Raw genomic sequence first — 13,494 nt, 5'->3', positions numbered from 1 at the left:
TTATCGCTTAGGATATCGGAGGGACCCGGCTCATCCGCTCCCCACGTGCGGGTCCCCACTTTTTTTCGGTGGAAAAAGGGGGTTTTTTTGGGAAAAAATAAAGGGGCAGTGGGGTGGAGGGGATTTGCCAACAGCACCTCCCGAGCTGGCCCTGCAGGTAACGGGGAGATTCGTGCTGGGATGTGGAAAAAAAGGCAGAAAAATGGCTTGTTTTTCCCCATCCCCGTCCTTCCATCCTCCCCTCAGGGTCCGGGATTTTCCTCCCTCTAGTCCCAGGGAAGGGGGAATATTATTTAAAAAATCCCAACACACTCCCACCCCAAAATCCACCCCGCATGGTAGAGTGAAAACACACATTTTGGAGCCAAAGAGCTCAGAAAAGAGCCCTGGCAACCTGTACCCATCACCAGCACAGCTGGGAACCTCCCTGGACTCCTCTGGGGGTGTACAAAGGGACAGGTTGGGGTGCATTAAGGTGGGAATGCTGGAGAAGCCAGGCTAGGTTTCCTGGGCTTGGAGTGACAGTTTATAAAGTAGAAGGCAGTTGAGCCAAAAAACAAAATCCTTCCGTGGATTTGTCTCTGGGGAAGAAGAAAGTGCTTGTGCAGGGAAAGCAGCAGAGCACAGGGTCAGAGCACAAAGAGACACAGGCGTCCATGAGGTGTGGGGCTCCCACTTTATTCCTGCCCTGTGCCAGCACCTCCTGCTCACCCTGAGCATCTTGCCCCCTCCAACCCCTTCTCCTGCCTGCTGGCAGCACAAAGTGGGCACAACACCACTGGATTTTTGTATCAGAACCAGCCCTGGTTCCCCCACCCTTCCCTGATGGAGCCAAGCACTGTTTCCTTTGGGAACAGGCTCCTTCTCCCCCAGGTTGTCCCTTTTCTGGGGTCTGGACTGCAGCAGGTGCAAGTGTCCACCCACTGCTGTGGGGAGACACCAGGGCAGATAAATCCCACCCTGTGCCACGACAGAGCACCCCTGCCACCCACCCCAGTGCCCTTCAAGTGTCACTTGTTGTCCTTGCTTGTCCCCAAGACAAGTTTTCCCCCAGTTGTCTCTCCACATCCATCACACCGAGGGACCTCTGAGTCCTTAGGGATCCTCACTGCTGTGAGCTGCAGGCGTGTCCCCAGCGAGCCGAGTCCTGGCAAGGGCCGAGGGCCCTGCAGCCTTGGCGAGGTGGCTGCGGCGGTGCTTGGCGAGGTGCGAGCCCTGGCTGAAAGCCTCGCCGCACTCGGGGCACTTGAAGGGCTTCTCGCCAGTGTGGACGCGGCGGTGCCGCTCCAGGTGGGACGCCCAGGCAAAGCCCTTCCCGCAGTCGTCGCAGGCGTGGCTCTTGTGCACGGCATGGCCACGCTGGTGCACCAGGAACAGGGGGGCTTCCCCGAAGCGCTTCCCGCAGTCGCCGCACTTGTAGGGCCGCTCTGGCGAGTGGGTCTTGCGGTGCTGCAGCAGATGAGCCTTCTGCGTGAAGCGCTCGCCACAGCTGCTGCAGGGGAAGGGCCGCTCGCCCGTGTGGACGCGCCGGTGCCGCTCCAGGTGCGACGCCCACACGAAGCCCTTCCCGCAGTCGCTGCAGCGGTGCGAGTGCTCCCGGCCGTGGCACCGCTGGTGCCGCGCCAGCGCCGGCCCCGCCCGGAACAGCTTCCCGCAGTCCCCGCAGCGCAGTGCCTTCCTGCCCAGGTGCGTGCGGCGGTGCCGCGCCAGGTCGGAGCTCTGGCAGAAGGTCTTCCCACAGGCCGGGCAGCGGTGCGGCCGCTCGCCCGTGTGGCTGCGGCGGTGCTTGGCGAGGTGCGAGCCCTGGCTGAAAGCCTCGCCGCACTCGGCGCACTCGAAGGGCTTCTCGCCGGTGTGGACGCGCCGGTGCCGCTCCAGGTGCGACGCCCACACGAAGCCCTTCCCGCAGTCCTCGCACTTGTGAGGCTTGTCGGCGGCGTGGCCGCGGCCGTGGGCCGCCAGCTCGGCTGCGGCGGCGAAGCGCTTCCCGCAGTCGCCGCACTTGTGCGGGCGGTCGCTGGCGTGGGTGCGGCGGTGCTGCAGCAGGTGCGAGCTCTGGCTGTAGGTCTCGCCGCACTCGGGGCAGCCGAAGGGCCGCTCGCCCGTGTGGACGCGCCGGTGCCGCTCCAGGTGCGACGCCCACGGGAAGCTCTTCCCGCAGTCGGCGCAGCCGAACGGCCGCTCCCGGGCTGCGCCTTTCCCACGCAGCGGTTTGGCGCAGCTGAGTTTGGGGAGCGCGGTGGGTTTCGGGGTCCCGGAGGGCACAGCTTTGTCTGGGCGCTTCGCTTTGCGCCTGTGGGAGCCCAGGGGCTTCTCCCGCTCCAGGCTGTGGGATGAGTGCGGCCCGAGCCCAGCACTGCTCTCCGGTGCTCCTTTCTCCACTGCTTTTTCACTCACCAGCCCCTGAGCTGCTGGGAAAAGGGAGAAGCAGGAAGAGGTGAAAGCGTGAGGAGCAGGATTTAAAACAATGGAGTAGCAACAGGATTCTCCTTAAAAATTTCGCTTGTTCACTCATCAACCCCTGAGCTGCTGAGAAACAGGAGAAGGAGGAAAAGGGGAGGGTGTGGCCCTGATTGGAGCAGGGGTAGGATTTAAAACAATAGAGCAACAACAAGATTCCCCTTAAAAATCTTGTTCTCCCAGAGAGGAGGAAGAGAGATACAACATGGACCTGATCCCAGTTTGAACTGGAAATGTGGAGATGCCAGGGGCACTCCAGTGCCAGAATTTTCAATTTAAGTTAGGAGAGATCAATAACATTTTCCTGAAGAAAAATAATTAACGAGAGGGCTGGGGATTGGGGAAATCCCCCTGGAAACTTGCCCAGATCCCTCCGCCCCTCTTCCCAAGCTGCTTTGCTTGGAGCAAGGAAAGGATAAGGGGATATACAAGGAGGAAGGAGATTTTGGGGGTGTCCTTACCCAGGGACATGAGGGTCTCGTAGCTCTCGTGCATCACGTCGAGGTACAGGGCCTTCTGCCGCGGGTCCAGCAGCACCCAGGGCTCCATGGCAGATGCAGCGCCGGGACAATGCAGATTCCTCCCTCGGGGCTCCCCAAAATCCCCTGCAGGGAGGAGAAATCCCTTGAAATCAAGGAATTCCCCCCACACGGTGCCTCCTGCTCGAGGCTTCATGCTTTTCCTGTGGCCACTTCGTGTTTTCATACTCCCTCCATCCAGGATTAATCCCCAGAGCAACGAGGGGACAGAGGGGCAGGAGGGTCCCTGCCTTGCCCCCCTTTTCTGGCGGACCCCATCCCACAGCAGCCTCTTCCTCCCTGTGCCACCGGGAATCAGCGGCAGGGGCCTGGGGGGAACATCCAGGAGCATCCAGGAATATCCAGGAACATCCAGGAGCACCCAGGAGTATCCAGGAGTATCTGGGAGTATCCAGGAACATCCTGGAGCATCCAGGAACATCCAGGAGCATCCAGGAATAACCAGGAGCATCCAGGAGTATCCAGGAGCATCCTGGAACATCCGGGAGTATCCAGGAGCATCCAGGAGTATCCAGGAACATCCAGGAGCATCCAGGAGTATCCAGGAATATCCAGGAGTATCCAGGAGTATCCAGGAATATCCAGGAGCATCCAGGAACATCCAGGAGCACCCAGGAGCACCCAGGAGCATCCCCATCCCTGCGGAGCGCAGGGCTCCCTCTCCATCCTGCCCGTCCCTCGTCCCCTCCCCAGAGGAGCTGCCGCTGCCACATCCCCGCTCCTCTTTCTCCCCGTTACCTGCCGCCCCCGGCTGCCGCAGGGATTTTCCTCGGGAGAAGCGTCCTCCGCGGCCACGGAGGGAGGGGGCGATGCAGGACCCCTCCCTTGCAGCCCCCAGAGCCTCCCCCAGCAGCACACAATGGAGGCGATGCTCCGGAAGCCCAAGCCGGTATCCGGGAGAGAGGGGAGAGGCTGAGCAGCAGCTGGGCTTAGCCAGAGCCCTCTAGAGGTAACCCAATCCCAGAGCTGTCCCCAAAACCTCCTGCAGGCCCTTTTGTGAAAAATTTGTGGTTTATGATTGGCTTTTTGCAAGTATTGAAATGAATATTGCATGTGTTATGTTAGAAAGTTATGCTGTGTGAAAAAACGCCAATCAGTTATTTTTGAAATTTTGAAAGTTTAATAGTAACAAAATGGTTACAAAAATAGTAATATAATTAGAATAATAAAATTTGAACATTTGAGATTAGGAAAATATGAGACAATAAAAACAAAGAGATAGAGACGTCCGGATATCTTTTCAAGCCCGAAAAAGGACATCCGTTAACAGAGAATTAACCCTTAAAAACAATCACCTGTTGCATATTCATACATCTCATACATGATGCATAAATTCCATTCAAACACAGGATTCTGTCTGGTCACTGTGAACTTCTTCCTCTTAATCCTCATGCCGTCTCCCTGTCTGAGCAAGGTGGGAAGAAGTTAGTTTTCTGCTGATAAGGCAGCAATAAATTCCCTTTTTCTGAAAGATTTAGGTGTCCTGCAGCCGCCGTCCGGTGAGGGCCCCAGGTGGAGGTGTGGGTTCACGTCCCAGTTCTGTCACACATTTTTCCCAAAAACTCATTTTTTAATCTTATTTTCTGTCTTTTTTTCTTTTCCCTGTCCCTGATAAAAATTTGTCCCTGCCATACCCACTCCCTTCTTACTGGGAACCCCAGTAAGATCAACCTGATAAGGAACCTTCACTTCTCCAAGAGAACCCCAACTTTCCCAGCATCTCCGTGGCCTCCTCTGGACTTCCTCCATCAGCTCCACATTCTTCCCATAAGGAGAACCCCAGTTTTGGGCAGTTTCATCCAAAAAAACTCCTCCCTGGCGCATCCATTTCTTATGCCCCCAGTCCCAAAAGTGTTGCCTCAGAGTGGCACGAGTACGTGCCACAGGTGCATCCAGGGAATCCTCGGGGCGAGCAGGAAGTGAAGGACAAGAAAATGCTTTGAAAGGGCATCTTTCCTCAACAGGACCTGCCCGCACCTCTGCAACCTGTGCCTGCCGGCCCAGACACTCATTAAGGCTAATTATCTCATTAATAAATCCACATGGGGTTTTTTCCTCCCCTGTGCTTTACGTAATCTGTCCTTTTTCATCTCCACAGGGAAACGCTCCCAGGTGAGCACCCTCCTCCACTCCAAGTGCCCTCCAACATGATGTCCCACACGACGTGTGGAATGAAACCCCACCTTTTTTTCCCTCTCCTTCCATTAAGAAAAATCAGCCTTGACACCAGAAAAAAGCAGTTTGGAAAGAAGCCACCATCCCTTCTCCCGCCCCCTGATTCCCTGCCTTGTGATGCAACTGGTGCCAGGCGGAAATTCACCTTCCCGTAATCTTCGGGGAATCAACAGATGGCAGCAGGAAGATGGGAGGGACAGCTTTTGCAACTGGTGGATTGTTGATGCCCAGAAAATAAGTCCCCATCACTGAGGTTGATCCCGAAACAACTTGTTGGGACACGCCTTAATCCAGGTGCTCAGGACAATGTGAAACCAGCGGCCCTCACTCCAAACTCTCTGTTCTTCTTGGGGATGTGTATCCGTGCCAGTTTCATTGTGCAATTCCCAATCTGTCGAGGTTTGTTTTTTCCAGATGGAGCAAATGTGTGGTTTTTGGAGGTTCAGTGTTGACACCCCACAGAGGAACAACCAGCGAACCACAGAACATAAAACCCGACCCAAACCAAAGGGTTTTTTTCCCCAAAAAATGATACTTCTACTTTTTTCCAATCCAGCTGGTGGATTTTCTTAAATGGAGACATGCTCTAAGACAAAAAAAAAAAACAAAAAATCAAGAAAAACCTTCAATCCTTCCGTTTTTCTTAGAAGGAAACATTCTGAAGGTGTCACCCGATTTTAACCAAGACAGCACAGGAAGGAGTTGTCCCTGACATCACGAACTCACAGCGACAAAAACCATCAAGGACCCCAAAAACATCCTATGACTCGTAGGATTGCAGCATTCCGTTGTGAAACTCCTCACCCTGGGGGATGTACCACCTGAATCTGCACACATATAATCTCGAGGTTTAATTACTTGGGACACCAGTTAAAGACTTCAACCATCACTTCAAGCCCTGAAACGACTGCTTAATCAGTCTGTGGCCACCACCCTGCCTCACAGGCTGTACCCTGTGGTTTTAAGGCAATTTTCTGTGTTCATTGCATTTGTGGCAATTTTTCTATTAAATTTTAACTCTGACTTAAAATCTCTCGCAAGGTATTTGTGTGGGGTTGGTTTCCCCTGCTGGTTTACCTTCAAACCAGCACAACCAGGAACAGGACATTGGGAATCCTGCAGGAATCATAAAAATACCCGCACACGCCACCAAAAAGCAAAATTCTGGGCAAAACCCCTCATGGTGGCTTTTCCTGAGGAGATCCCTTGGACACAGCACCACAATTTCCATGTTTCCACGCAAAGCCCCCAGTTTCCATAGCTGAACTGGGAGATCCCATAAATGCAATCTGCAAAGACCCATGAGATGAATATCCAAAATTCTACCTAAATTTTGTTTGACTGAATGTTCCTTTATCCTGAGATATTTTGTGACCATATTTTGTGAAACCTCACAGTTTTGTGGTGACTGAAGAGGATAAAGCCCAGTGAGGGTGTTGGTTCTGAGCAGGCGCTCTCGGTTCAAGAACAAAGAGATAGCTCATCCGATGAGTTTATGGTGCTTTGGCAAGTCCAGGGTCTCCATTCTGGAAAAATACTGGTTTCATTTCTAGAAAAATACCCAGTTTTTGCCATTTCAGTGAAGCTCTGGATGATCTTTAAGGTCTCCTTCCCACCCAAACAATTCTTCACCCTCTCTATTATAATAGAGGCAAGATCAAGCCGAAATTGTCAACACCTAAGAGCATCCAGTAGATGAATTTTCCCCAAAAATGCTAATTTTCACCCCTGAAATAACATTTTGAATGCCAGCTCAAGATCTCCCTGGGGTTCAGAAGGATGCCCATGATGGCTGTACAGATTTCAGCAGTCTTTGTGCAATACCAGGAAAAAAACCCCAAACCTGATTGTTCCCTTCTGGGAAATTGCTGCCTCTGGAGCAGGGTGCGGTCACTATGTCGGGTAAACACGGTACACCCCAAAACAGTGGACAGCTGACTTTACTCCATTGAGTAAAGGGGGAAAAAAAAAAAGCCAGCAGAGGAACTGAGTCTGCTCAATTTCTTGTTCCCCTTCTGATGACAAATCACTCCCTTCCGGGTTGCACTGATTGACAGAGGTTTTTTTTGCAAGCACCAGGTTGCTTTTTTTTTTCCCCTTAAGCTGGGGTATAAAATGAATTCCAATCTCAGCAGAGGATTCATCTTCCTTCTGGAGAGATGACTGGGACAGGTGAGTGATTCCTCCCCTGAATCCTGAGATCTCAGTGGGCTTTTTCCTGGTTTTCTTTCATCTTTGCTGTCTGGGTTTGGTGGTTTGTTTCCATCTCTTTGCCACCTCCCGCTTTTCCATCTGGATTGTTCCGTGGAGCTCCAGGCACTGTGGGCAGGGGGAGACCTCCCTTCAAATATGAGGTGTGGGATGATCCTGCTTTTTCAGGAAACATGGGCACGAGCTTGGAGTCTCTGAGAGCCATCCTGCAGGATGCCTCCATGCTCCAAGTCGGTGTTTTCTCCACATCCTCCCAAAAAACACCTGATGGAAGGTGGAGATCCAGCTGACACCTCCAAGAGCTGGATCTCCCAGGGTATTTGCTCTGATCTCCAAGCAGGATCTCCCAAATGGTCCGTAGGTTTTTTCCAACCCAGCTGTGATGATTCTGTGATCAGGGCAAGTCAATTCAACCCTATCCCACTCTTAACAGGACTTCTGGAGCAGATCCTTCCTAATTGTTTTTTACACTCATGGTTGGTGTCTTGATCAGCTCAAGGGGCTGTTGAAACACCTGCCTCAGGTTCTGGATGATAAAAGCTCCAAGGTGGATTCCTGACAGATCCATCCCAGATCTGTGTCAGATCCATCCCAGATCTGGGGCTGCTCCAGGAAAAAAAAAAAAAAAAACAAAAAACAAAAAAAAACCACCACAATTCCCAGGGATTTTCCAGCAGTAAGGATTACCCAAAGTAGGGTCTCCAAAGCTTTTTGGTTTTCCCTGGAAGAGAATTGGCTGCACTCAGGAGAAGGAAAAGAAAATGAAAGTTGCTCTTTAGTTATTTTGAAAAAGAGAAACCAAAACTAGGAAAATCCCAAGGCTGGGGGGAGAGGGGGGAACGGGGGATAGGATGGGACAGAGTGGGGCTCTCAGCCCAAATTTTCTTTCACTGTGAAAATGTTAAATAATATTGTGTCTGTTCTGGTGGAAATGGTCATTTTGGGTCTGTTTGCTGCTCCCTGTGGGCATCTCAAATACACAATAATTTTAAAGGAGAGGATTTTAAATTGGGGGGGATTTTTAAAAGGAGGGGATTTTAAAGGAGGGAATTTTAGAGGAGGGAATTTTAAGGGAGAGTAAAATTCTCTTGTCTAAAATTAAGTAGAAAAAATTTAATTAGGGAATTTTAAAGAAGATAAATCCCATCTCTCTTCATCCCTGTAATTCATCCACCTTTCTGTGAAATTTTATCTCAAGCTGTCCTGTCTTGCAAGTCTTCATCAGATCCATCTGCCCAATCCTGTCTTTTCCCTCCACCCTTCACATAAAAACTCCCCAAATTACCCAGCTATGGGAAAGGTCACTGGGGACAATGAGGTGCCTCGATTCTTTGCACATGAGTGACACTAATTACTGTTCTTGAAAGCTTTGGAGCTTATTCTAAGAAGGTCAGAGTCATTTTGGGAACTCACCACAACAGCTGTACAAGCCGAACATGAATATGGAGAACTAAGAAATCATCTGTGGGCTGATTTCTCTTAGAATACGGGAATCACCGTCGCCGACGTCTCCTGGTGCCTTCCATGATGAGCCTGCTGGTACCAGGGATTTCACAACCACCCCACATCCTCTTTTTAGGTCTTGGATACCACCATCCTTGGAGCCACTTTGTGCCAACGCCGCAATATCACCTTCTCATCTCTCCTTCCCTCCCCAGTCCTCTTCCAAATCCTCCTGCTCGCGGGTGTCCTGAGCGCCAAGCGCTTCCCGTGCTTCCCCGAGTATTGTCTCCATGACCGGGACTACGAGGAGCTGCTGCAGATTGTCCAGGAGGGGCTGGAGCCCACGGCCCACCCGGCGCACGTGGTCGTGGTGGGCGCGGGCATCGGCGGGCTGACGGCAGCCAAGCTGCTCCGGGACGCGGGGCACAAGGTGGGAATTTCACGCGGCCCTGCCAGGCTTGTTTCCTTCCCCTAAAGGTCCTCCAGGCTGGTGAGGGGAAAGGAAGTGGCAGTGGGGTCAACCAGAGTGGTGGAAGAAGGAAGGGAAGGAGAATTGTCTCCAATAATTTCTCCTGATGTTGGTTCACCCAAATTAAACATTCTGTCTTTAGCAGAAATTCCAGGGGTTTCCAAACCGTCCCAAGGCACCCTCAAAGAGGGTTTGCAAGGCATGGAGGGACAGATTGGTGCTGCTTTCAGAGCCCTGTTTGATCCTGAACCACCACGAGAACCTTCTCACCAGAGCTGGTGTCCAAATGCAGCCCAGGAGTTGGGAAATGAGAAACTGCCCCACAGGCTACAGAGAGGCGTTTAGATCTACAGGTGCTTCATCTGAAGGGGATCTGTCCCACCCTCTGGACTTTGTTTTGCAGGAGTTTCACTTCAAACGAGCCAAATTTCCAATGGCCACCATGTCTCAGTTGTTGGGTGTGGTGGTTTATGGTGTCCATCATGTTGGGTTTCATGGTTTCTGGTGTCCACCATGTCCCAATGGTTGGGTTTGATGATCTCTGGTGTCCACCATCTTGGGTCTGATGGTCTCCAGTAGCTGCCATGTTGGGTGTGATGGTCTCCAATGGCGACCATGTGCCAGTGGTTGGGTTTGATGGTCTCTGGTGTCCACCATGTGCCAGTGGTTGGGTTCAGTGGTCTCCAGTGGCCATGTCCCAATGGTTTGGTTTGGTGGTCTCCAATGTCCACCGTGTTGGGTGTGGCGGTCTCCAATCTCCACCCAATTTTGTTTAGGTTACCATTCTGGAGAGGAGCAGCTGGGTTGGGGGGCGGATCCGCACGTACCGCCCCGAGGGACAGGATTGGTACGTGGAGCTGGGACCCATGCGCCTGCCAGGCAAGCACAGGTGAGGGCATGTCCACCCCCGTGGGCAGGTGAGGGATGATTTTCTCCCCAGCCCAGTTTGGGGAGAGAATCGTCCCCAGTGCTTCCCCAGGGTTCAGCATCTGTGCCAAGGGGACAAAACGTTTTGGTGGCAGAGCTCAGGGGTTGCTCGTTGGCTCCTGGTGCCATCACTCTGCCCTTCTTCCAGGCTGGTCCGTGAATTCATCCGCCAGTTCAACCTGAAGCTGAATCCTTTCATCCAGAATGACAACAACACCTGGTACTTCCTGAAGGGCGCTCGGGTCAGGGCTGAGGAGGTCAACAGGAACCCTGACATCCTGAATTACACGGTGAAGCCGTCGGAGCGGGGCAAGAGCGCCAGCCAGCTGTACCGGGAGGTCCTGAACAAGGTACAATTTTTCCCCTGCTGTCCCCTCAACTGAACGATGAGCTGGAGGAAACTTGGCCGTAAACTGGGGAAAGACTCAGCCCTAAGTTGGGGAAGAACAGGGTCATTTTGGAGTCCAAAGCAGAGAGGCTCGTTCAGAAACAAGGACAGGTGATGCAAAACCCCTCTTTGTCTGTAAAAAATCCTTTGGAAGGAGTCCACCAGGACTTGGGTGAGCAGAAAATGCCACACTAAGGCACTGCTGCCTGAAACTTGATGTCCAGAAGCTCCTGGGGTTACCAAACCCTGAAATTCTGAGAGAATTTTGGGCAGCACTTCTGGAAACGGATCTTTTTCCAGTGAATATATCAATGTTTCTTCTCCAGGCTTTTAATAAATTCCAGACCACTGATTGCAGGAAGTATCTGGCTCAACACGACTCTTTCTCCACCAAGGTAATGGCTTGGGCTCGAGGGCAAATTTAATACCAGCTCTTGATAATTAAACTGCTCTCCCTGCTTTGAGAAGGGTCTGTCTGTGTCACTCTAATCCCGTCCTTTGTCACCTTTTGGATGCTTTTCCCTGATAAATGATTTCATCTACTTAAAAAAGGCTGAGAAAGGGGCCAGCCCAGCTCCAGTGGAGCCCTAGCTGAGCTAACAACCTCAGGCTGTGTCTCTTCTCCTGGGATCTCCAGGAATATTTGATCAAGGTGGGGGAGCTGAGCCGAGGAGCTGTTGACATGATCGGTGACTTGATGAATGAGGACTCGGGGTTTTACCTGTCCTTCCTGGCCTCCCTGTGGGACTTCGACGTCTTCTCTGACGAGACGTGAGTGCTGTCCCTTCGCCCCAACCCTGTTCCCACCACAGAAAACGCCAGAGTGATTCCAAACAGGATCCACTCGCGGCTCAACGGGGCCCCCAAGCTCCAGAAGAGCTCAGGTTTTCACACTCCCCAAACCTCAGCGTCCTTCCCACACCTTCCCGCTTCTCCTCCCTTCCAGTTTTGACGAAATCACCGGAGGGTTTGACCAGCTGCCCAGAGCCTTCCACAAGGCTCTGCCCAACGTCATCCAGTTCAACTGCACTGTGGAGAAGATCATGACGAAGGGCAACAAAGTCCGGGTGTTCTACCGTGCTCCGGACACGCTGGCCCCCACCATCATCACTGCAGATTATGTCCTTGTCACCTCCAGCGCCAAAGCCACCAGGCACATCCAGTTCCTGCCACCACTGTCCCCCATCAAGGCGCATGCCCTGCGCTCCATCAACTACGCCAGTGCCTCCAAAATTATCCTGGCGTGCTCCGAGAAGTTCTGGGAGAAGGACGGGATCCGCGGAGGGTACTCCATCACCGACCGCCCCTCCCGCTTCATCTACTACCCCAGCCACAACTTCTCCAGCGGGGTGGGCGTCATCCTGGCCTCCTACACCTGGAACAACGACGCCGAGTTCTTCCTGCCCCTCACCGACGAGAAGTGCGTGGACGTGGTGCTGCAAGACCTGGCGGACATCCACCAGGTGAGCAAGGAGTACCTGCAGTACACCTGCGACCAGCACGTGATCCAGAAGTGGCAGCTGGACCAGCACTCCCTGGGCGCTTTCGCCGCCTTCACCCCGTACCAGTTCGTGGATTACTCGCAGGCCCTGTTCGCTCACGAGGGCCGCGTGCACTTCGCCGGGGAGCACGCGGCCCAGCCACACGCCTGGATCGACACCGCCATGAAATCAGCCATCAGGGCCGCCAGCAACATCCACCACGACAGCGGTGAGTGGTTCGGGAGGCTGGCGCAGAGGAACGAGCTCTGAGCACGCCCCGGCCGCCCTTGGGCGGTGTGAAATCTGGCCCTTCCCAGGAGAAATCAGCAGGAGGTGGAACGGAGCTGGAGCGGGACCTGGTTAAACTGTTAGAACTGGTTAAACGCGTCCTGGGGAAACGAGGGAGCACTGAAATAGTAAATCAGAGTTGTAAACTATTGTATTGTAAAATAAACTATAATATAAACTATTATTATAAAATGGGGGTAGGAGGGAGCACTAAAACCAGGCAGTTTCAGGACTCTGCTGCTCCCCCTTGTCCACCGCTGTAATTCCCGATTCATTTGCGTGCAAGGCACCTCATGGAATGACTAAGGAGAAATAAAGGTGGGAATTCCTGGTTTCTTCTGTCTGAGGGCAGTGCCATCACATAGAAATGTGATATAAATATATAAATGGTGTTGCCACACTCCAGCCCTGTGGGAAGTCATCACTCTCAGTTCCCCCAGCCCGAATTTGAGAGACAACCCAGTGCTTCCTCACCATCCTCTCCTTTGGGTGGTCCAACACCACCAATTAATTAATCAACACTAATTCCTGTTAAGTAATTAAGCATTCCCCACAGCACCAGTCAGGATGCGGTCCTGGTCTCTTCTACCTGAAGTGTGTCCAATGCAAAGTCGATCCAAGTATATCAAATAAATTATCCCGAATCTTCAAAGCAAGTCCAAGGTTTTGCTGGAGTTTCTCCTCTCACCAGTAATTGTCCTAAATTCCGTAGCCTTGGAAAGTCCACCTGTACTGCGGGTGGGATTTTTTGGACAGGATTATTGACAGGAAATGATAAATGCCCAAAGGAAACACCAGCCCAGTTGCTGAGGGCGCCGTGCCAACCTTCACTGTGGTCACTGAGCTGAAGTTCATCCTGAAATCCAGCCTGAAATTCATCCCAATTCCCATAAAATTCCAACTTGCCCCTCCATGTAGCTGGAGGGGAGCAGCTCCAGGTGCATTCCCAGCCCAAAAATAGAGGTTCAGGGACGGGATATGGCAAGACCACCACAACCCTCAGGTTCCCCCAGCATCAGAGAGGGAGATTTATCCCCATTTTCACCAATCAAACCCAGCTAATAATTAATTGAGCACAGAGCAATCACCAGTAGCTCATTATGAACTTGGCCA

The 13,494-nt window shown here is 52.5% G+C and overlaps 2 protein-coding genes across 2 annotated transcripts; one reads left to right on the top strand and one right to left on the bottom strand.

Moving 5' to 3' along the window:
- Positions 1-659: 659 nt before the first annotated feature.
- LOC120503976 (zinc finger protein CKR1-like) lies at positions 660-3,889 on the bottom strand. The gene is made up of 3 exons (XM_039713075.1): positions 3,738-3,889; positions 2,922-3,065; positions 660-2,408 (listed from the first exon to the last, which is right to left on the bottom strand). The coding sequence occupies exons 2-3, from the start codon at positions 3,007-3,009 to the stop codon at positions 1,096-1,098; spliced, it is 1,401 nt and encodes a 466-aa protein (XP_039569009.1). The 5' UTR covers positions 3,010-3,065; positions 3,738-3,889; the 3' UTR covers positions 660-1,095.
- A 3,337-nt stretch (positions 3,890-7,226) lies between these two features.
- Positions 7,227-12,716, top strand: IL4I1 (interleukin 4 induced 1). The gene is made up of 7 exons (XM_039713073.1): positions 7,227-7,346; positions 9,044-9,258; positions 10,074-10,186; positions 10,373-10,574; positions 10,939-11,007; positions 11,250-11,383; positions 11,559-12,716. Exons 1-7 carry the CDS (start codon positions 7,334-7,336, stop codon positions 12,361-12,363), a joined length of 1,551 nt encoding a protein of 516 aa, XP_039569007.1. The 5' UTR covers positions 7,227-7,333; the 3' UTR covers positions 12,364-12,716.
- The last annotated feature ends 778 nt before the right edge of the window (positions 12,717-13,494 follow it).

This window comes from Passer montanus, unplaced genomic scaffold (genome assembly GCF_014805655.1).
Source record: "Passer montanus isolate IOZ18808 unplaced genomic scaffold, ASM1480565v1 scaffold277, whole genome shotgun sequence".
NCBI lineage: Eukaryota > Metazoa > Chordata > Aves > Passeriformes > Passeridae > Passer > Passer montanus.
This window is presented reverse-complemented; position numbering and strand designations above follow the sequence as displayed.

Excerpts from the sequence above, each read along its gene's own strand:
- LOC120503976 (XM_039713075.1), bottom strand. The coding sequence starts at position 3,009 with ATGGAGCCCTGGGTGCTGCTGGACCCGCGGCAGAAGGCCCTGTACCTC. Across the intron at positions 2,409-2,921 it reads CGAGACCCTCATGTCCCTGG|CTCAGGGGCTGGTGAGTGAA; the intron begins GTAAGGACACCC and ends TTTTCCCAGCAG.
- IL4I1 (XM_039713073.1), top strand. Across the intron at positions 9,259-10,073 it reads TCCGGGACGCGGGGCACAAG|GTTACCATTCTGGAGAGGAG; the intron begins GTGGGAATTTCA and ends AATTTTGTTTAG. Across the intron at positions 10,187-10,372 it reads CGCCTGCCAGGCAAGCACAG|GCTGGTCCGTGAATTCATCC; the intron begins GTGAGGGCATGT and ends CCCTTCTTCCAG.